The sequence below is a fragment of the Haliaeetus albicilla genome, chromosome 3, assembly GCF_947461875.1.
Source record: "Haliaeetus albicilla chromosome 3, bHalAlb1.1, whole genome shotgun sequence".
NCBI lineage: Eukaryota > Metazoa > Chordata > Aves > Accipitriformes > Accipitridae > Haliaeetus > Haliaeetus albicilla.
The window spans coordinates 61,732,541-61,755,292 of NC_091485.1; the positions used below are offsets into that span (position 1 = coordinate 61,732,541).

Genomic DNA, 22,752 nt, shown 5'->3' on the forward strand with positions numbered 1-22,752 from the left:
GCACATATTTCGGCTGGTGATATTATTTGCATCACCAGCTCCTAACGACGACTTAACAGAGCACCAGAAGTCCTTTGACTAGCAAGTGAGAACCATTAAATAGTGCTTGCTTCTTAAAGATGTCTGATTGTCACCAGTAACTTGTCATATCAGATTTATCAGAAGGGAAAAAAACCAAGCAATAGTGACCAACAAGAAGATTAATGAACGAATCTGCGCTCAGGAATTTGCAAAGCATAAAGAACATAAACACAAGATGTTAGATGTTCTTTACGAGCATTATTGGTTGCCACTGCCAATCCCACCCAATGTCTTTGTTAGCACCAAAAAGGACATCTGCAACCTCACCCAGACCTCCTCTACTCTGTACTCTGTGCAGCTGTTTACATCTGCACAAAGGCTACCCATTCTTACCTGGCAGTACCTTACACTCATGCTGTTCAGCTCTGCACAAAGTCCAAACTTTGACAGGATGCGGACAAGTAGAAATTCAGCCTCCAAGGTGTTTAAGTATTTGGGGGAATATCATGTGGAGCTGAGAAGAAAAAGGACATGATAACTTTATGTAGAATAACTGGGGAAAGCACCCCAGGTTTCCTCCACGTGGACAGTCAGCAGCAGAATGCTTACAGGTCAGATGGAGCTTGGTCCAACTTTGAAAATGCCCAAAGGAGAAAGGAATACCGGTACATATCTTGATGTCGAGATAAGGGCACGCCAAGTATGTTCGGATTACAGAAAAGCTCTCTCCCATTTGGTTTAATTTTCCTTAAATATTAATATAAAGGATTAGTCTCTGATAACAACTGTGGCAGTAAACCATATCTGAGGAATTACACATATTTTCTCAGTTAACCAAGCAGATGGTCCAAAGTGTAGCATCCTTTCCTATTGCCTGTCCTGAAGATGACCTTGGGGCTGTCAGTATAAGCGGACACATTTCAGATTGTTAGAAAGGCTCAGAGATGAACCTATTCCAGTTCGTGTTGTGGAACGAGCATGTGGAACCCATTACTGTGACTCCTCAGGGAGAGCATTACCTCCAACTATCGGAGCGCTGACTTTCTATTTATGCAACACCAAGTTGCATCCACCCCACCTTACACCAGCAAAGCCCTTATGTTTTGGCTATAGGTGACAAGGCAGTTGAGGCAGAGGAGCACATCCTCCCCTAAACAGGCAGTCATGACAGTATGACCAAGCCGGTGCTACGATTAAGGGAGATGGCACTTCACATCCCACATCGGCTCAAATTATCAGTACAACTAGAGCATTTACAAGTAGCAGTGGAACAGAGGCAGTAAATGTCACAGCAAAACTGGAGCTATACTGGTGAAGATCCCAAGTATCGACCAACTAGAAGAAATACTGTTTTTCTTCAGCCTCTAAACTAAAATAATCATATTTTTTCTCCTTTCAAACCTCACTTTTGAAAGACTTGCAGACCATCGAGCTTAGAAGACTTGCCTGTAAGACTTATGCTATGAGCTGGATTCCAAGTAACATCTACTCTTACAAGGACTATAGTTCTGCACAAATAAAAAACAATTACAAAACAGTTATTTCAGCACAGACCTGCCCGGTTAGGAGCATGACAGGAGAGACGATAGCTAGATGTGGACTACGTGTATAACTAATGACTGCAGGGAAGGTTTTCCCTTACGTGTGCATTTTGTCTCCTGTGTACATATGCGTTACCTGTGGACACATGATGGAGATGGAACCACGGGGCAGAGGTCTTGCTTGCCTCTGCAATGACAATAGGCTTGCTGACTGAAAAGAAGTTCTAACTTCTTTAGAGGTGATTTTTAAAGACTCTAATGTCACTACATTTTTATTAGTACACAGCAAAGCCTTTCACAGCTAAGGAAGGAGAAAAAATAGGTAGTGCTATGATAATTCAAAATGGAAAGGACATATCTTATGGTGAACAAGCTGCCAGCTCACTCACATTAGGAAGAGAACATGTAAAAGCAAAGTTCCAGGAATAAAGAGATAGTGGAGAAAGCTCACAACGAACCCAGCATGGAGACACAGACCCATCCCTTTTAATTACTAATCTCCACAGCTGTTGATTCTCATTTATAGACCAACCACTTCAACTGACTCCACCTCCCTCGCTCAGAGAAGCTGCCTCCAATTATTTCCACCATGACGGAAAACCAAAGCGTGATTCAGAACAGAACAGTCAAATCATCTCCAAAGGCTACTTACACCTCACCTCCTTTTGTATCTCATTCCCCTGTCTGACTCAGATCCATAGCTTTAGAAGCCGCAAATCTCTACTGTAGTCTTCCATATTTCTGCATGGACTTTAATTGACATTTAGCACACCTGATCTAGCTATATAAAATTCACCCATCTTGTTAAACTCCAGCACAGTAGAATATTACTGCCCTCTTTCTCATATTTACATCCTCAATCTTAAAGAACTAATTCAAAACACACAGCTTGTTTTTAACCTATTCCAGGTATTTATTTTGCTAACACCTCCTTTGCAGACCTTCTAGTATGTATAATGTTACTGCTGCTTCCTTCTATACACAGCCTCTACAGAGTCAGTCTTCTTTTCCCAGTTACCCAGGAGATGGTTTTTTTTCTATCTCAGATGTCTCATCTTAGTCTAATTATCTGCTCCTACTTCTGCTCCCTGGTGGTTATTTTGGTCCTTCAGAAAACTAGAAAATTAACACAGTTTGAGTATTATTTGTATAGGAAATGAAACTCAATCATGTGGCACTGTAGCAGGATGCTTAACTAATCTTTGATTTCAGAGAAGTTCACTTTATGAAAGCTAATACAACGGTGCCCAGAGTTTCCAAGGCAAAAGATCAGACTGGCAATTTGCCAGATATGCGAGGGCTGAACAAAATTTGCATCCATATTTACATAAATACTGCAATCACTATAGTTTAGACTGGAAAAGAGTAAGTTCTTAGTCTAACCCCCAGTTTTCACACACTTCGGACTTTCCAAAACATTCACCTTAGAGGCTGAAATATTCCATGCTAGGTCCATATTTAGAGGATGTTATTTATTTTAAAAGACCAAACCACACTCCTTCAGCCATTTTAGACTCTCAGAACTCACCACACAATGACATGCAAGAAAGAACTTAAGAAAAAAAAAAATCAACGACAGCAACATGTGTGAGTTGCCATGTATTAAACTTTTAAATTAACATTCTTGTTAAAAAGATAAGTAGCCCGAGTTCAGGAATAAAGTCACATCCAGATGGCAAAGTTAATGCAGAGTAGGTATGGTGTCCATTTACACACCAGCTGCTCCAGGTTAGCTACTTCTACAGTTTCTGTCATGAAGATCTCAGTAGCATCACTGGATTTCAATCCAGTTGGTGGCAGCAACAGAAAATAGGAACACAGCTTTGCGTGATATGGTGGGGATCAATCTCCACGTAACACTAGTTTTCTATGTTCTGAATGAAAAGCCTATGAAATATTTGTGATATGGAAGGTGCATTGCACCAGTCTGTCCAAACAGATTAAAATAAAAATGAGCAACTGCTCCAAGTGACTAGCACATTATGGTTGTAAGTTCTCAAACATAACTGGGAAATAAGCTTCTTCTGTGAAGTCAGCTATACTGAACATTTGTAATAATCTGGTTTTATTTCAGATTCCAAGTTAAATAAAACTTGTATTATTTGCTATGACTAAACATGAATAACTGCCAAACATTTAGAAAACCTGAGTGACCACAGAAAATTCCAGCCCAATAGGGCCAACAAATAAGGAAATACTAAAATATCATTAAAATTTGCTTTTATTTTTCTTACAGGAGAATTCTACACAAACCAAGGTGACTGTTTTACAAGACTCTTTTCCCAATATACTAAATTTTCAAGAGGATCATGAACAGTATAAAACTGTAAATAACTTTTCCTGTTGAGGGCTACAGCAGTTTCTTCAGTTGTTGTAATCTTGGAGAGCCTGAGCCATGAAAAGCTTGCCCAAGTTCTGTGCATTAAACTCCTTAATATTCTGGCAGTAGGTATTAATTTGACCTGTCAATAGGAAAGAAGAGTAAACCCTTGTCAGTTTTGAAATTCAGGAAGACATCTTAGAACATAATTTTTAAAAAGCCAAACGTGCATGAATCATTTAGGATTTAGATAGAAGCAACCAAAACAGCTCAACTACTCTACACTTAGGAATTTTACATTTTCAGTATTCCCAAATAGATTTGGGAAGAAACTAAATTAGCATAATAGGTAAAGTGGTATGCTCAAAAAACCCCTTAATTTTCCTACAATTCTATTATGTACAACTTCTGAAAAGACATATGACAATAAAAAGAATAAACAATTCTTGCTGCTGTATTAGAAACTTCATCAAATTCATTGTTCCATTTAGTTGCTCTAAAAATACAAGACTGAATTTCAGTTCTGTTCTTACACATCTGCTGTCCCTATTAAGGTATCTGTAACAAATATTTTTCAGTAGCAGATTGAAAATTGTGGTACTCCCGTTTGACATTTTGCTAGCCTTTTTTTCCACCTAATATTTCACTCCATTAGCTACTTCAGAAATCTTCAGGGTACGAAGACTTGTCAGTGCTTTGCAAATCAAACGTGCCCATCAAAACATTTTTATACACGTACTGCTACAAGTTATTTCCCTTGTTAGCTAGGAATAGCAAAACATGAAGCCAGTTTCATCAAAATTAAGACTGTTTAGAAGGCCTATAAACTCTCAATTTAATGCTCTATTTGAAAAGTTTTTAAATGCCTCAGAGACAAAAAAGCTAAGTTTTATTCTTTATCCACAAACTTTACTTCATCTCAGCTGAAGTGGATGCTTTCAATTCTTCCCCCGACTATGGTAAAAGAACAAACAAAGCGTGCGCTTTGGCTGGAAACTGTTTTTTCCTTTAAGTATAATAGTTTTCAGTTCCTCCTCTTGTAAGAGATGATTCATCCTAAGCTATCACTTTCATAAAACACATGTGTACACACATACACACTTCTATTGCATTTTTAAGCTACGCTAAAGCTGCATGTTTAAATACTTTAATGCTGCTAAGATTCATTAAATGGTAAAAACTATCAAAACAATAGGGGGTTTTTTTGAAAGACTCTGGAAGGAATAATAAATCAAGAACGCTATTTCTTCTAAAAGCAGCACTTATTAACAGTCTGAAACAGTATTATTATTAAAATAACAATCTCTTGGTCACCCCAAAATGTGAGAGTGGTAGTTCAAATCCACTTTTTTTTTAATGTCAAAGCACTCTTTTCTGTACACTAAATTACCAGGATCTTGGTTTAATTTTCTCTCAGTACAAAACAAGGTGATAGCTAACTGATCCAAAAAGGCTGCTATAGTTAAACAATTTGCTTTCTCATGACATTTTCCAAATTTAGATTACTTAGCAGGGCATCTAAGCTTTCTGCTCTCTGTTGCCATTGTGAGGTCCCACATACTCTTACCCTTCCAGAAGGCACAGGACAGGCACTGACTTTTGTACCGAACTGTGGCTACGTACTGCAGCATACCAGTAAACTGAAGAAAATGGGGAGGGGGACACCCCTATGCCTAAGCTTTGTTCCCATTTACATTTTCACTCACCTTGGGGTGCAGGAAGATGGGAATAGTTTCCCTAAAACTTTGGCCATAGAAATCAAAGAAATTATCCCAATTCTGTGTGAAATCAAAAGTAAAATCTTCTCAGCTGCTGCAACAGACAGTTCAACACCTAGGGATGTTATCGGTAACTCAGGGCTGCAGACAACTGCTCTGTTCTGAATCAGTAGTTCCAGCCCAAACAGCTTATTCCTGCCTCTTGTCTGTATAGCTCCCTAACTTCTGAGTTGAGGGACAAGCTGGGGTACGAGTGCAAGGAGCAGCTTATTGTCTGCAGTAGTTGCTACACCCATTTCTGCAGAAAGCCTGCTCCATAGGGCGTTTCTCCAGCTCTCCTTTAAAATCCCATTTCGCCCTCTCAGAATGGAGCCAGGAAGAGGCTCTGGCTGCTGCTCCTGCCCTTTCCCATGAACCCAGGCGGCAGAGATGGTCAAGCCGGAGCTAGGTACCATGGCAAAATAAGAAATAAAGGGAGAAAGTATCCATAAATCAAGTTTAAAGCTTTATGCAGCCATTCTGGTTAAACACAGTGGCTTGCTTTCAAAAAAATTACATATGTTCGTATCTGCCTGGGTAACATGACTTTGTTACTTGCCTAGATGGTTTAAAATTCTTTTATGTGCAGAAGCTTCCTTTCTATCAGAGGCATGGACAGCCTACAGGCAATAAGGTTGTTTTTCTTAGCTACCTTTATTATTTTTTTTTAATACTTCAGACACTAGGACTGTAGATCAGAGGTTGAAAACACTGCCTTCGACCAAACAAAGGACAGTATTTGGAATACTACCAATGCCAAAATATCACACCATAATGGCAAAGGTAATGAAAAATTAAGATGCTTTCTAAGGTAACAACTGCACTTTTTCCCAAGCTAACTTTCATGTATGAAAATATGAGTTGAAGAGGCTGCTAGAACATTACCTGCAATAAGGAGTGACTCCATTCTTGGAGGTGGCTGTGGTGGTTTAAAAAGTTTATTGATGTCCTCCTCAGGAAGAGGGGCTTCTCCTCGGCTTTGACGCTGTATATTTTCTTGCTGACGTCTCTGCTGGTACTGAAAATAACCCAACAGAAACAGAATGCAACAAGACTTCCAAAGCAGAAAAAAGTTTTTCTTTTCAGATGCTCTTTACCTAACCAGCAAGTATGTTTTAAAAATTATACTTACTCTGTGCAATTCAGTTTATTTCAAATAACGCAAATGCAATTCACGGTTTATTTCAATTCACTGGTAACAAGTGGTTCCCCCCTCCCAAGTTGGCACCTTAAATAAGTGAGGCACTGGAAAATTATGTGGTACTGAGGTGGTGGGGTTAATTTTTTTAATTTTTTCATAAAATACTGTATCTGACGGAAAGAATACAGCGTGGTAGATAAACGCCTCCATCTCCCCATGCAAAAAAGGAAAACAAGGCTGGAATATGTAGGTATAAGCCACTGTTACCTCAAATAGTTATACAAACCAGAAATACTCCATTTTATGTGAGTTAAAGGTCAAAACAATATTAATGTGAAAGGGGAAGAGAACTTGATTAAACAAGGTATTTTAAGCCAAAAAATATTAACTCCAAACTGAGAACAAAGTGGTGGCTGAAACAAAGCATAATGGTTCATTTCTCCATTCCAGTTATTCAGATATTCTACCACTTTGATGTCATTTCTTTGTGCGTTACCAGAGGATATACTAGAGTAGCAGTTTGTAGAAATTATTCTGCCATTAAAAAAAAAAAAATGTATCAGATTTCTTTTCAGTGCTTCCTTTTGCCATGTAGATTACTCTAACTTCGTAAAAATTAAGGCAGACCATTTCATCAGCTACTGGATAAACATTTGTTCTTGCAGAATTACATACATTCAAAAACATGTATGTGAGATTTCGTACTGTCTGTCACAGCCAGGAATTAATTGTAAGGTTTGTCTATGGAAGCCCTCACATTCAACACAAAAAAATATTTAAAATAAACAGGCCAAAGAGTACAGGGTGTTTTCTCTCACTTACTTAAATGTATCTGTGTAGAAGAGTCTGAAAACAGTTCATACTTGGTGGCATACTCAAATTAAGTAATTTTTTTTCCAGTAGTAGTGACAAATACATGTTTTTGGACAATGTTAAAAATAAAATCTTAAATGCCCATATTTGTATGTGAATTGCATGTAGTTTCTTCTTTCTTTGCATTACTCCATTCACTTCTCAGCAGTCTGCCTATTATTCTCTATTGAAATGGCTTGGTCTTAATCACAATTGCTCCATTTTAAAAATGAAGTTAAGACCACTAACTATGCTGCAATAAGCCACTACTAAAGCAGCTATAGTTAGTAAAGAAATGAAGTGAGACACCATGGAACCTACTTTGCTCTGCTTTTCAAAATAAATAGATCCCCTTGTTATTAACGAAAACCTTTGAAGTGGATGCCATCTTTCTATTCAAATTAGGCAGTAAAGGAAAATAAATGTTCTGAAGATAACACACATGAAGCTTCTATGTCCTCAGGAATTACAAAGCCAGGAGAGACCACTGATCATGTGCTGCTTCCCTAAAGTACTCGCTATAAAAGCTACACTTCAGTGAAAAAAAGCCAATTTTGATTTTAAAATAGTCAGTGATGAAGCATTTCACATGAACCACAGGTGCTCTTTTTAATAATTAGCTACTTTGTGTGGCAATACCTGCAATATTTTATCTTTAAAGTGGCCTGGCCCATTTTCAGTTGGCCGATATTGAATCTTGTCTGCTAGATTAAAGAGTTCAAATTTATTTTTCATGCAGGTACTTCTTGAGTAAGCAAGTCACTCATTAACTTCATTTATCATGTGAAATGAATTGCGTTCACTAAGATCTGCTTTCCAGGCTTTTAAATCACTCATAGTGCTTTTTTCCAATTTACCAGCATTCTTCTATAATTAGACACAGTATTGCTTTACCAAATGCAGCAACAGCAAATAAAGTAATACTGTCTCCAAATCACAGAATGGTTGAGGTTGGAATGGACCTCTGGAGGTCACCTTGTCCAACTCTTCTGCTCAAGCAGGGCCACCTAGAGCCTGTCTCCATACTCAGTATTCTCTAATCAGACTATTTTGGATTTTAAAGAGGCCCTTTGGCATCAGGAATTAAAAGTCAGCATCACCTAATCCGTATCACTATCTGCTGATACAAAACATGACTAAAATGTCATTTCCAATCAGAGAACAGTCTGTTATCTTTTAAATATGGACTATGTTTCTTTATTTCTAGAAGCATGGCTACATGTGATGGTATTAAAACACAGGTTTTTCTGGAAAAATTCACTTGTAGTTTCAGCTCTTTCATTTCATTTACTAAACCTCTAATCCCTGTGTCCACAGCATATTTATCAATGATTTTGGTTTACCATAAATCACTAACAAACACATAAAATAGCAAAGAAAGACCAATCCACACTACATGTCAGCAGAAGTGAATCCATTTGATAACTTCCCACTGACCATCACATTTCATAAATCTACTTAATGGATATGTTTCTGTAAGAATTTTATCTCGCTTAGATCCAAATTCATCTGTTTTAGATAACACCACCCAAACCGTATTTTGTAGAAAAAAATCCTCTCATTCAGGTTTCCCATGTTACCAACCTGGTGTTTCTGCTGCTGCTGTTTGCTTACATTCCTCAGGTAGGTATTGTATTTAACGATGTCCTGGCTCATCTCATCCACTCTGTCCATCAGCAGCTGCAGACTCTTCCCTAGGTGATTACTGAAATACAGGAAACATTCATGAAAGATTGAATTTATTAAAAAAAAAAAAAATATTTAAAATTTAAAATTCATTTCAAGTCACTTGATCAGCATTTCTGCACTAATGGCACAGTTTTAATTTCCTGGTTATCTTTGTTCATATTTTTATTTGATGGTACTTTACATGGCGTCTCCTCCTCTAGCATCTTTGCCACATTGCAAATACCATATTTAAGTGTTCTGGTCTTTGCAGTGAACCTCATGGTTATGAAAAAACAATGCCTTGCATGAATTTACTGCTATTACAGATGCAGGTCAAACATTTAAAAGGAAAAAGTCTGATGCTTTTGTGACATGCAACCCTGAACAATGTTCCAGGAGATGTGTTGAAAGAGTTTGGTTTCAAGTTACTGCTAGCTTTTTCATGAACATTTAACTATCCCTCTGCAGGGATACTTCAGAACTCCATCTCATTAACCAGTCTATCAAACCATGCCTGGAAGTTCAGCAGACATCACTTGATCTTTGCTGTTGAGAGAGAGTGTTGCGTCCAGTCCAGCCAGCCCCACATTCCATACCATAGGCAACATGGAAGCAGCTAGGCTGGGCGCGTCCAGTTCCAGTTATGCGATCTACTGCCTTGGCCAGACAAATGCAGTCTGTTAAACAACTCTTATTGTAACCATTTTTAGCAATGGATTCAGTATTTTGCAGGAATGTTCAACTTAAGGTATAGCTTCCAAGTTAAAGTTTTGGAAGTTTTTAGGTTGGTGCCCATGGAGACAGTATTCATCCTAAATTGTGTTTATAGGGTAGTGCAGTAAAAGAAGGATACTTACTGCTCTCTATTGATCCCTTTGATCAGAAGCTAGTTTGTTGGCTCTGATCTAAGCCTTATCCAGTCCTACTTGGCTGAAGACCAATGACTCAAAAAGCTAAACTCCATCCTTCTCCTCCTCAACCAAAATCCACTACTATCCATGAGAGTTTCCTTCAGATAAAAAGCTTGGTGCACTTCTATGTCAGAATCATATCCTTCAGTCACTGCTTCTCCATGTTATCTGAGATTCTTTCTGCCTTTCACAATGCATTCCCACCATCCTACAGCCTATGGCCTGGGGAAACTAACTGGAACAGACAGGCATAAAGTGAAAAGGGTAATACTACGCACATCCCTTTTTAAGTGTAAATTATTCCCCAAATCCATACAACTCACAGCTGGAGACAGAAGCTGGTAATATACCCAGGCACTAGAGGATACCTGCTGAGAATGTAGCTAAAGACACCCTTATCTCTGAGTACTAGGAAAGCTATTTCACTAGCTGAGCTGCCTGCTCACTGAACAAAAGGCTGTATCAGTAACTTCAGACCACAATGTATTTACAAGCCAGAGTTTTAAATCTCCGTTGCATACAGGGGCAGATGGTGAGGAGGATTTCAGCTACAGAGCAGCAAGAAAGGCGCCACTATAATAATTATTTTTAAACTTCTTGGGGTTTTTTTGGTTGAACATTTCAAGCACATGATTTTTAGAACTGTGGAATATTGCCATGACTAGGGGTGTGCATATTTTCAGTTTTTTATAGAGTTTATATTATACAGAGTTAGTGTTAGAACTGGATATTATCAGAAATGCCTATGTAGGTACACACTAATAGCCTTGTAAGGTATGTGGACATCAGGAATACATAATTATTTTACAGATAGTGTCCATATGAAATATAGCTGGTTACAAAGAATGATTTTATGTGAATCTCTTTGGGACCAGCTTAGTAGAGCAGAATACAGAAACAGAGAGTTATTGTTAGAAGTTGCAGTAATATAGTGTTTGCTCTCATTGCCAGGGAAACAAAAAGCTAAAAACAGATAACTTAAACAGATGTGAACTGAGACATGAAGTGATAAGTATGCTGCAAATACAGGACCAGCTTTTTCCTCAGTTCTCATGTGGTTGATACCCTTTTTTGCTCCTTCTCTTAAAAAAAACCAGAAAGACCAATGGGAAGTAATTTGTAAAAATGTATATATACAATGTTTAAGCAAGTTTTATTCAGCTGAAGTTTATTCTGGTGAGATTTAGGAAGTTAAACCACATTGCTCCAGCCCATAAGACTCATCATAGTTACTTACCGCAAAGGCTCTTTTAGGCACCTCCTTACCTTGTGCACTCCCCTACAGTAGATTTCAAAGATCAAACTGCTAGGTACCTAAATGTCCCCTATGTGCCAATGCAACTAAAAAAATTAAAAATAAAAAAATTATTAAAAAAAAGGGGAAGGGGAGAGGTGCCAGTAAATGCTGCTCACATCCCCATCAAGACTCACTTTCCTACAAGGCTCTGTGATAGTCAAATGTAGACAACATGGAGCTCAACACTTGCACTTGCTCTGAGGGCATCAGTAATAAAGAAACTACATTTTCAATGTCAGCTGATTCAGTGAAAGAGTCAATTAAATTGAGTTTACATTTAGATTAGTGAGTAGTGTAGACCAACAGGAAGAGATCTATAAAGAAAAACAACTGGTGCTGAGAAACTAATGTCCACCCTACATGTGTTTCAGGGGGGTTTCTTATCACTAGTTCTGACATGGTCCAGTGATCTGAAAGCCCATTAGTGGCTGAAGCACAGTAGGTATCCTCCTAAAGCCTATTTTCAGTTTAGTTTCATCTGAAACAAGTCAGGTCTGAGATCACCCAGTGGTAATGATCTGAGCACACTCTCGAACTGAACTAAAAAGACATAGCTCCACCTTAAGATGGCACCAGGAGACCACCACACCTCAGGTATCAGTGAATCTGCATGGGAGAAAAATATCAGCTGCAGAACTGCTATCATACTAAGCATCAGAAAGTCCACACATGGGGACTGTGTTCTTTTTTGAGGAGATATATAGATAATAAGAGGGGAAAAAACAGAACGGAGTTTCTCCTGCAGTTAAGACAGCCAAAAAACATGACATGTGGATTCTTACACATCTAATGAAGAAACAATCTAATGTGAGAGCACTCCACCAGAATTGTTATTAGAATCACTCACCTGTAGTGAGTGACCTGTAAAACTTCCAGAAACTTATCATTTGAGACTTATCTGTGCAGCTTGGATGACAATCAAAAATGCCAAAAAATGGACAAACACATGCAAGCTGTCAAAGGGAAACTGTCAAAGTCTGTTTAGAAAAAAAAACAAACTAGAAAGTATAGCCTGCAAAGCAGTTTCTCGTGCTGTGGATTTTTGCTGTAACAGCCTTATACTTGATGGGGTATAATCCTTCACCCAAAAGGGCAGATATGAAATCAAGTCCTTGACACATGGATTACTTCCAATTCCTTGTTTAACAGTTATCAAATACAAAGGTCAAATAATTCTGAGGGTGAGAAGTAGAAACCTGTGAACAGAGCAGTCTAATCTGCAGATAACACTCATGGTCTTTTCTGTCTTGTTCTTCCCACTGGTGAGCCTTGCATTTGGCAATGTTGGCAGTGTTATGGTCTAGCATCCACAAAAGAAAGCAACAACTATACATTAACTAAACTCACGGATCACTCACTACATGAAGGCATCCTGTTAGGGTACAGATCTGGCTAAGAGACCTGAATGCAAGCCTCTCTCTTCCTGAGGGAATGCTCATACCACCAGAGCCTCTCTTTAAGGAGAGCAAAGGTGCAGCTTGCTGTTGCCAGCAAAGCCAGTTTAAGAGGTTCCAGCATCAGCATCTTCCTGCCTCTCCCCCCCCTCTTTGCCCTGGGATTAGAGCACTCTCAGCTGTACCGTTTCAGCTGTTTGTGTGGGCACACTTCAAACTCTTTCAGTGAAATAATCGACTATAAATGCAAAAACACCCTCAGTTGGGTTTTTGTTTTGTTTTGTTTTGTTTTTTTTTTTTTTTTAGGGAGACTGAGGGAAAGGCTGGAAGGGAAGAGTGAGAGCCTGACTTTTTCCACCAGACTATTCCACAAAGCTATTTGTACAGCCATATTCTGAAACAGATGAGGGAATAAAAATCTTTGAGGGTGGGAGGGGTGCAGAGATGAAATGGGGGTAGTGGGGAAGAATGATGCAAGCAGCTGGGGCTAGAACCTCAAACTGGCTCCACTTCTGTAGGATTCATAATGGGGAACTACACATGAAGCCCACATTTACTTCAGCATCTTTAATCAGGAAAGGACTCCAGACACACACTCGCTGAAGGTCTGAAACACCCAAAATGCAGCCTCGATTCAGACACCAAAGCTTCAAAGACAGGCAGCAATTCACATCGTTCTTAGCTTCCTGTGTCCTGCTCACTAGTTTTAACTGTCTCTACACACAGCTCACGGGCCTCAGCTTGCACTTTTGGAGAAGCCCACCTACCTGCGCTGTCCCAGGAGGGAGCAGAGATGCCCAGCCTCCAAGATCTGAATCACCATGCTGTACCCAGGCACCTAATTTGGGGGTATAACAATTCTGAAGCTGAAGGTGTCCAAAAAAGATGGTCCCCTAAACCTGCCTACATTTTCCATGAATGGACGCCCTCATTTATTTCATTTTATTTTTTATTTTGCTTGCACCCTGGCTGATGAAGATGAGAACAGGGAGCAGCAGGAGAAGTATAAGAAAATGCTGTATCTGCTGCTTGGTTTTTCCACTTTCCATCAGCTCTACTGAGGCCCCTCTCAGAGTCACTGTTTTTCGGGAAAGGTGCCACCCTGTGCAGCATTTCTCCTCCTGGTGGGAACAGCTTTGAGTGGATTAGAGATATACTGCTGGGCAAAGCACACCTTTTTGATTAAATATTTCTCAGGAACGTTCCCACTGCTTAGCAGAACTTGTTTACATCTCAGTATTTCAGCCCAAGTTTAACCTGTGCTCTTTTTAAGAGGATTTTGTTTGAATGAGATATGTAAGTCAGGAGTCTTCAGCTCCATTCCCTTTTCTACTCTGACTTTGATGTGTGCCTTTGGGCAACACATTTACCCTCTCTGTGTCAGCTTCCCCCATCTGCAAATTAGAGATTTTCATAATTATCTTAATAATCCGTTAAGCACATTGAGATTTCTGAATAAGCAGTACAGTGTATAAAGGTTAATATTGTTTTCAAAAGCCAAAGTAACCCTCCTTATGTCACTTCTGCAAAAATACTGCATCTGATGTTTGAAAAATATATCTGCCAAGTAGATGTTACTGCAGTAAATGTTCAGCACATGTTTGCTTGTACTGACGCACACTATTAGAAAAATTGCTTGAGACAAATTGAGATATTATAGAACAACCCTATTATGAAGCTAGACCACAAAAAAGCTTTTTTTAATTTAAACTAGATCATCAATAGAATAGGGAAGAGATGGATGAGAATGGGAAAGTTGGTTGTAATTATTTCTCTGAAGATCTGGAACATTATCTGACAGGATTTTACTTCTTGAGTCTCTATCAAAAGACTGGCAGTACTCCAAGGTCTTCAAGACATTTTGGTCCTTAAGGGTAGCAGGAGGATAACAGTTTGAGCAAAAGGCCTTTACTTGCTATTACTTGCTAGACTTGTGCTATTCTGCCTTCAACTTCTCTCCCTAGAATATTCCAGTCAATTCAGATTTCACAAGAGAAACACAAATTTATGCCCCCAAAAGTAAACTACTCTATACAATTATCACAAATGTACTTCAAAAGGAGAAAGATATTAAGGTGCAAAGTACCTCGAATAGGTACAGCTTCAAACTCAGACAAGGTGGGTGGCTGAACATGTTGAGAGTCTTGATGAAACAAACTCTCCAGAGGAGAACAACTATGGGTAAATAATTTCATTGCCAAAACCATTGCTTCAGAAGATTAAAAAAGGTTCAGGGATGCTCCCAGAGGACCAAAAAAACCCCCCAAAAGCCCACCCCCACCCACCCAAAAAAGTAGCCTTAAAGTTACTGCCAACTAGTTCTACAACAGCAAAGTTAAGTGAGGAGGATATGCACCAAAATTAAAAGTAGATACCTTAAATGTTTTAGCCACGACTATTCAAAGACAAAAATAAGGAAATGCAAAGTAAAAATAAAACTCCGGAACAGTGGGGGTTTGAACTCCCCTACTTCAGGCAATATATTCTTTTGACAGAGAAATCTTCATAGTTGAATTCAAGTAAAAACTAGTTAAATATTTCAGCAGGCAGTATAAGTCACCCTACCTTGAATAAGCAAGCATTAAAATGTTTTAATGCGCCAGCTGCTGCGTTATACCAACGTAAGATATCAGTGAATGTAACCTGCCTGGTAACTAAAAGCAGCTACCAAATGTAATTAAAAAAACCCCACCAAACAACAACAAAAAAAACCAAAAACAAACCACATACAAAAACCTCCAAATAAACCCATTGGGGTAATTTCCAAAACTTTGTCTCCTTCAAACCAAACTAAGCACCTTAAGTGCTTCAAATAGACCAAGTGAGCCAGAAGAATGCTGCCAGGAAGGTCAGTTCAGGAGACATAGTTCAGAAATACCTCTGAAAACTGATGAATCTGTTGAATTAATTCCCCATTAGTGGGAAATTCTGGACTTCAATAAGCTCAAGAAATTGCTGCGAGTAGATAGGATAGTAACCAGGTAAGTTTAAAGAAACACACTTAATTGAAAAGGTACATTTAACCAGGATTATCAAGAATCCAGTTCCACCTGTGTCATCATCAAGAACAGCAATGCACTGCTCCAAGAAAACACCCATTGAAAAGAAACTTTGATTCACCAAGAAAATGTTTCCCCTTTTTTTTCGTGTTGTGAAGGACTCCCAAACACAAATGATAGTTTCCTTTTTCTTTTGGGCTCGTGTCGTTCTTGTTCACTTCTCATCCCGTTTACTGATATGAGGACCAACACAAAAGCCTACCTTGAACCAGGCTACTAACACCGTCATTCCAGAAAGGAAATTAATTTGTACAGTTCCTATCTTTTATCTTGAGTCAGGGCAGTGGTATGTAACAGTTACTACGCAAGACGTAAAGCTGATGAAAAACTCCAACTGTGGTTTGTGATCTGTTCAAATTAATTTCCATTTCCAGAACTGTATCGCGTGACTATGTGCTGGGCAATTCCAACCCTTTTTACAGGAGCAAACCCACAGAAACAGTCAAGGACAATGCTATCAGGTCATCTGGAAACCTGCTGTATCTTCAGTACAGTCCTCCTTTTCATAGTAAAGTGGTAGAGCTCATGAGGAATCTGTCACCACCTACATCCAGTGCCCACCCTCTCCTCAGACGGTAAAAGCTTTGTGATCTTTGACCAAGGAAAGAGCCTGACAGAAAGCCTGCAAAGTCAAGCAGACTGAACATCTCGGCAAAAATTCTTCACTTCATTAATTCCAAGGTGCAAAGTCACAACTTTACAGGACAAAATTATTGACTAAGTATCTCTTGTGTCATCTGTAAATTCCCTGGCCCAGTTCAACCCTATACCTGTTCTCTCTTGACCGATTTCTCTAACAGTTATCAGATCCTTCAATACCACCACATAAGCTCAAGTAAAGAAAACAGAGTGGAAAATTTCTGCTAAGTCAGGCAACATATGGACCGCTAGCAATATGGATCCATTAACAATAGCCTTACACCATGGCGGGGTGGGGTGAGGAAGCAGGAAAACGGGAAAAGAAATGAGGCCACTAGTATTCAGCTAACTCGGTTGCCAGAGTCAGAGGGGATCAGAATCTTGGCAGACAATACCTTGACGTAAAAAGAATGTGTTACAACCCAAAAGCCTATTAGTGAATACAACCCAGTTTCCACAAGCAACAAGATACTGCATCATTTTGTGTATCTGGTTATTTTGGTCAGCCCAGTAATAATCCAATTAACTCTACTGTGTTGTGTAAGATTTAAGCACCACCAAATTTCTGATCATACTGCTAGAGGTCATGCCTACTTTGATAACATAAACGTATTTTCAGGCCAAAGTGCTACAAGAACAAAAAGTTATTCTTAGATAAAGTTATGAGAAGATCATTCTAGAAACTCTTAAACAATTTCTGACGTGAATGTTGGCTGTCATGACAATCAGTCTGAGCATTTTTGCCAGTTTCTCAGATAGAGGCTTTATAATTTTATTTTATTTTCAAATGCATCCTGCTACCAAAGTAGAACAAATGCCATTTATTTTTTATTAAAATAATTTATAGAATTACTTAAGGAATATTTAACAAAACCATTTATTATTTCCAGATCTATTTGCCTGAATTTTCTGAATGCCAGTATTTTCTTGAAGAAATATACACTACTGAAAAGATTATACACTTCAAGCAGTACAGGTATATGCAGATTATGGACTGAATTTAGTCCTTGAATCTAATGCTATAGTTTTACCATGCAGCTTTTCCTTCAGCAAAAGAACATGAAGGGTAAAGTCTTAACCCCATCAAAACTCAAGGCAAAGCTTCCATGGACTATAATGAGACTGGGATTTCACCCAAGGTGTTAAACTGTGGTTTGGGAAAGCGAATAAAAATACATCCATTACTGTAACAAGTACTTACCTGCTAGCCAGACTGAGCAATTCATGTCTATCGGCTACTGCGGATTTCTTTTCCAGTTCCCACAACATCACATTGATCAGGTATGAATTCTTAATTACAATAGGCACTTCTTCAAACATGTTTTCATAAGCAATATTTGCTTTTTTCAAGCTGTGAAAAAGTTTAAAAATATTTATTAATATAACCAGATATTCTCTTGTTCTTTTTGTTGAATTGTTGCTCCAACAACAGTTCGCAATTTTCTAAAAACTCTTGATTTTCATAGTTCCACAATCAAACAAGAGTCAAGTTTTGCTAGGAGAGAATTTGCATGGCAAAACCTCACATTTACAAAGACTAGGAAAAGCTGCTCTAGGAGAAACTCTCAGAAGTCAAGCAGACGCTTTGCTTGCTAATACATTACTTGCATGAAAAAGCTTCCAGCAAAAGACTATACTGACAGGATTAACTCTGCCCCTTCCAAAATATTTTACTGATTTCCCTGCCATCAGGGTTTGTTAAATAGAAGTGAACAGTTAGTTACCACATGACACTGAAATACCTTTAAAATCATAACTACTACAATGAAAACTATTCAGTTATTGGGGAAATTGTTTAAAATTTTTACTGACCAAAAATTGGATTGACAAAATAGCGTGTGTTTTGAATAATTAAATTCTATGGTGGATATTAAAATATAAATTTCCAGCGTTTTGGTTTGTTTTTTTTTTATTTTACAATACACATATAGAAACTATTGTTATTGCTTTATAATAAAGTAGACAGTAATACCTTTCATAACATCTGGAAATAAAGGCATGATCTATAAGTTTCTACGGAAATACATCCTTAACTTCTTTGTATGCATATTGGATTTTGGAATAAAAACTTTTGCTTTTTGTCCTCCTCTCCCTACCCCCACCCCTACCCTTTTTTTTTTTTTTGACTAAGCACAGGTTTGTTTTTTCATCATGGATATGTTATGTTTAGACAGCAAGCAATGAAATGATTCAGTTTTTCCTCAATGAAGAAAGTTTAACAAGTACTTGTGCTTTTGCCGTTGAACACCAAACTATTTGAGCAAAAAGGTGACAGCTAAGGCCTACATCTATTACAAGCAGCTAATCTTTTGAAACAGAGTAATTATCCTACTTTACTCCAGAAGATTGTGTCCACATGGGGGAGTTAATTTGGAATAAACACAGAACAGCCACTCCAGAATAACTGTTCAACTTTCCTTCTGGAAAAAAAAGAGCTTGAAGACAGACCAACAATTTCCCCTTCTCCATTTTTTTTTTTTTTATATTTTTGACTCAGCTCCCAGATACAGCTATCTTCACCATGGTCCTTACAATCAGCCCGCTGACCATCTCCAAAATCTGTTCAAGCTCCACCACTTCAGCCCTCATTTAGATGCCCAAAGACAGACTTTCATGCCTTCTCAGCCCGCTGTATCAGTGCACATCTATCACTACCCATATGTCCTGTTTCCCCAGCACACACTATTACATGAGATTTTAAAATACAGTATTTCATCATCCTGTGTATTCTTCTGCCTCCCAAATAATCCAGCAAAACCTATGAGAAAACATTCTTTTAAGTTACTTACGCTTCTGGAGAGAAGTCTTTTTCTTTGCAAACTTCCATCAGTTTGGGAGTCAGCCTATATGCCTTTAGTGACAAAGACCCTTGGGCAGTCTTAATGGGATCTATAATTAAAAATGGAGGAAGCGTATTATTACTAACCCCAGATTGCCTTTTTTTTTTTTTAAATATCTGAATGACATAAACAGGCGGAAAATAACTAAGTAGTCCTATTAAAAAAAAATTAAGAGAACCAAAACAGAAAAGACACTACAGTGGAAGTAAACCTATTGTACTGAAATGTAAAATACATCCAACTATATACAGTGAAGCTAATTAATAAACTTAACTTGGAGAACATGGGGGGATCTAGATCTATTCTACTCACAACTTCATTTCCCCGTTAAAGGTCTAATTCACATTTTCCTTTCTTTCACATGAACTATCTACAGAACTTAGGTAAGAGCTACCTCATTTAAATAAAGATTTTTCCCTCCAGCCATTATGCAGTAAATTAAAATATTCATTAAACTACATTTTATGCAAAAAAAAAATTTGTAATTTTAGAGTAGCAATACGCTAATTCAGATCAAGTTGCCCTGCTGCTTCACGTATAACAATGTAACTGGTATATAAAAAGATTAGTTTTGCCTTGACATACTCCACTGAATTTAGGGGGAAATTTTCTAAACAAACTGTTACATTCCTAGGACAAAGAAGCTTAACACTTGCAGCATGATAATGGCTGAAGCATGCCAACATGGGAATAAAAGCTGTGTTAACATTCATGTTGTCTGAAACTTAACACAGTAAAACTTTTAGCAATCGGTGATAAAATGAAAACCAAAATAGACTGAAACAAGTGGAAAATTCATCAAGGTCTGATGATGCAATGTTTCCAGCCAATATAAGTATACTTTAACAACTTGTTCTTTACTGTAATCCAATTGTTAACATACTGAAACAATTTTGGGGCAGCTCATAAGATTGATCGTATTCATTAGTATTTTTTCTGACAGATACTCAGGACGTTACATTTACTTCTCAGCTGGAAACTATATGCAAGTCTGCCAGATATGGCAAACTGTGAGTGTTTGGGGAGGGGGAGGCTATAAAGCTGTTAAATTGCCTACGGTTCTGATACAGCACAGAACATCTGGTCTGGAGAGCTTGAGGAAACACCATTAAATAGGCAGAAAAGAAAAAAATCTTTGTGCTAAGAAACAGTCCAGGTTTTGTATGCTTCTGTCAGAGGTATAAAAAAAACTTGGCAATTCGTGCGATGATTGGTCAGTCACGTACAGAGCCAGACACGCTAGCAAGCGGGGTTTGTTAGACATCTGGTCGGGTTCCACCAGCCCCTTCGACGAGGGAGGGGAGATGAAGGAATAAAAATGAAGCAGCTACTCCAGCATTCCAAAACGTACACATCAGGGCTCTGATAGCAAGAAAAATAAACAGAAAGAAGGAAACCCTGTCTAGACTTAGCTGCTGCTGAGGCTGCCGTAGACACAGGGTTGGTATTTACTCGAAAAGGCCTGCCAGGCTACTCTTACAGGCAAAAGACAGAATACAAAAATAGTAGTAATAATATTAAGAGGGGAAAAGAATAATAAAGGAAACCTCATACTAACCGTAAATGAGAACTACAGACTCCTCAATTGCGTGCTGGTAACTGAACTGGGAGTCCAGGAGGGCACGAGTGACAAAAGAGCCATAGTATGTGGACTGGTACCAGCCAACGTGAAGATGATCAATGTTTACGTGGCGAAGGCTTCGCATCATTTCCATCTGGTATTGAACTACATTAAAAAAAAAAAAGTACGTTTAAAAAGTAAACTTACACAATCTGTACTATTTCAAGAGAGCTTGGTTTTCAATGAGTAAATTGTGTTTTATTTTATTTTCGTTTTTGCAACTGCATAAAAGTTTGTTTATTCACTGCTGGACTGTCTTCATTAAAATCCAGAGCTTCCTCAGAGAATGAGAGTAAGACTAGCCTGAGTAAGCAGACTTTTTCCAGCTGCAATTAATTGCCAAAGTGATCCACAAACTGTTACATGTCATTTACAGTCTGCATTACCTTGCTCATTCATTAAAAAAGAATTCTGATACTGCGTTTCAATTAAGCAATAACATCTTACCATTTAGTAACAAAGAAATATTGTGATGTAAGTTAAAATACTGTCAGGAATTAGATAACTTTTGGAATCAGAAGGAGAATTAGTTAATGAGTATATGAAAGAGAAAATAACCTATTTATGCCTTTTCCGCAACATAGAACTACATTTTCAGTATTAGCATTTGGGGGACCAACTATAGCTGTCAAATAGTTTTGATTGCATTTATCCTGAAATTTTCAACACTGTTTCTTCATTTTAGATATATATATAAATGCATATGTACATATATATTATACATAATACACACACATATTTATATACAGTAAGTTACCTTAGACAGTAGAGAGCATTTTTTTTCAGGTTTGGTTTTTTGTGGGTTTTTTTGTTGTTTTGTTTTTTTGTGGGGGGTTTTTTGGCTTTTTTTTGGTTTTTGGTTTTTTTAACACCAACAGCTGTAATGTTTCATTGCACCAACGAATAAATTCTGTTTCTACTAAATGCCTCGTTCAAGCAGATGGAACAGAATTGTATTCAGGAACGCTTAACATAATCCCATCGAGCAGATCAACACACCTTATCATTTATCAGATCTTTTAAACAGACAAGACACTGTGCCTGCTGGTTAAATTTAAGGAAACAGAGATTTCAGTGTGATTATCAGATGAACCAATGCTCACAGCCAACTGATAGAAAATCAAATGCAATAATACAACACAGTACTTAAGTTTTGTCTGTAGCTGCAAAATTTACAAAGATAAAAAACAACCTACTCCTATGTATTTATTTGTGTTAATTTTTTTCAAGGCTTCCCCTTGCACAGATGAAAATATGATACTCATAAAAGAAAGCAACATAAATTAATTAGAGAACAGAATGTGCTATGTTTTCAGACCCCACTTCATATCCTTTCAAGAGAAAAAATATTCTTTAAAGATATTCTTTAAAGATACGAGGAGACATTTTTCAAGAGTGGACAAATATTTTTCCAACTTATCACCCTTAGAGCACAAACTTCATGCTGCAGTCTGCTGGCCCTTTTCATTAAACTAACATATCTTACTAACTGTATTTTTAAAGTAATCTACGTATGCTTATATAAGCCCTTGCAGACTTTTTCCATCAGCATATGTTGGTGCTTGCATTCTATTTCATAATATCTTAGTATAAATTACTTGCAATTTGTGTTTCAGCCAGAAAACCATGATAATACAGCACCCCAAACTAATACAGCAAAACCACCCAGGCTACAGTCTGAAATCCCATCA

At 38.0% G+C, this 22,752-nt stretch overlaps 1 protein-coding gene across 2 annotated transcripts in view; it reads right to left on the reverse strand.

Moving 5' to 3' along the window:
• Nucleotides 1-22,752, reverse strand: part of EIF3H (eukaryotic translation initiation factor 3 subunit H) — a 532,299-nt gene that overhangs the window by 440,291 nt on the left and 69,256 nt on the right. The window contains exons 3-8 of one of the 2 annotated variants that reach the window (XM_069779941.1): nucleotides 20,999-21,166; nucleotides 19,390-19,489; nucleotides 17,802-17,951; nucleotides 9,217-9,337; nucleotides 6,525-6,657; nucleotides 3,920-4,024 (exon numbers count right to left, since the gene is read on the reverse strand). In XM_069779941.1, the coding sequence (XP_069636042.1) occupies nucleotides 3,927-4,024; nucleotides 6,525-6,657; nucleotides 9,217-9,337; nucleotides 17,802-17,951; nucleotides 19,390-19,489; nucleotides 20,999-21,166 (770 nt within the window). In that variant the 3' untranslated portion in view covers nucleotides 3,920-3,926. Of the gene's footprint in view, nucleotides 1-3,765; nucleotides 4,025-6,524; nucleotides 6,658-9,216; nucleotides 9,338-17,801; nucleotides 17,952-19,389; nucleotides 19,490-20,998; nucleotides 21,167-22,752 lie in introns of those variants that run through there. The other variant, XM_069779940.1, reaches the window with a different exon arrangement.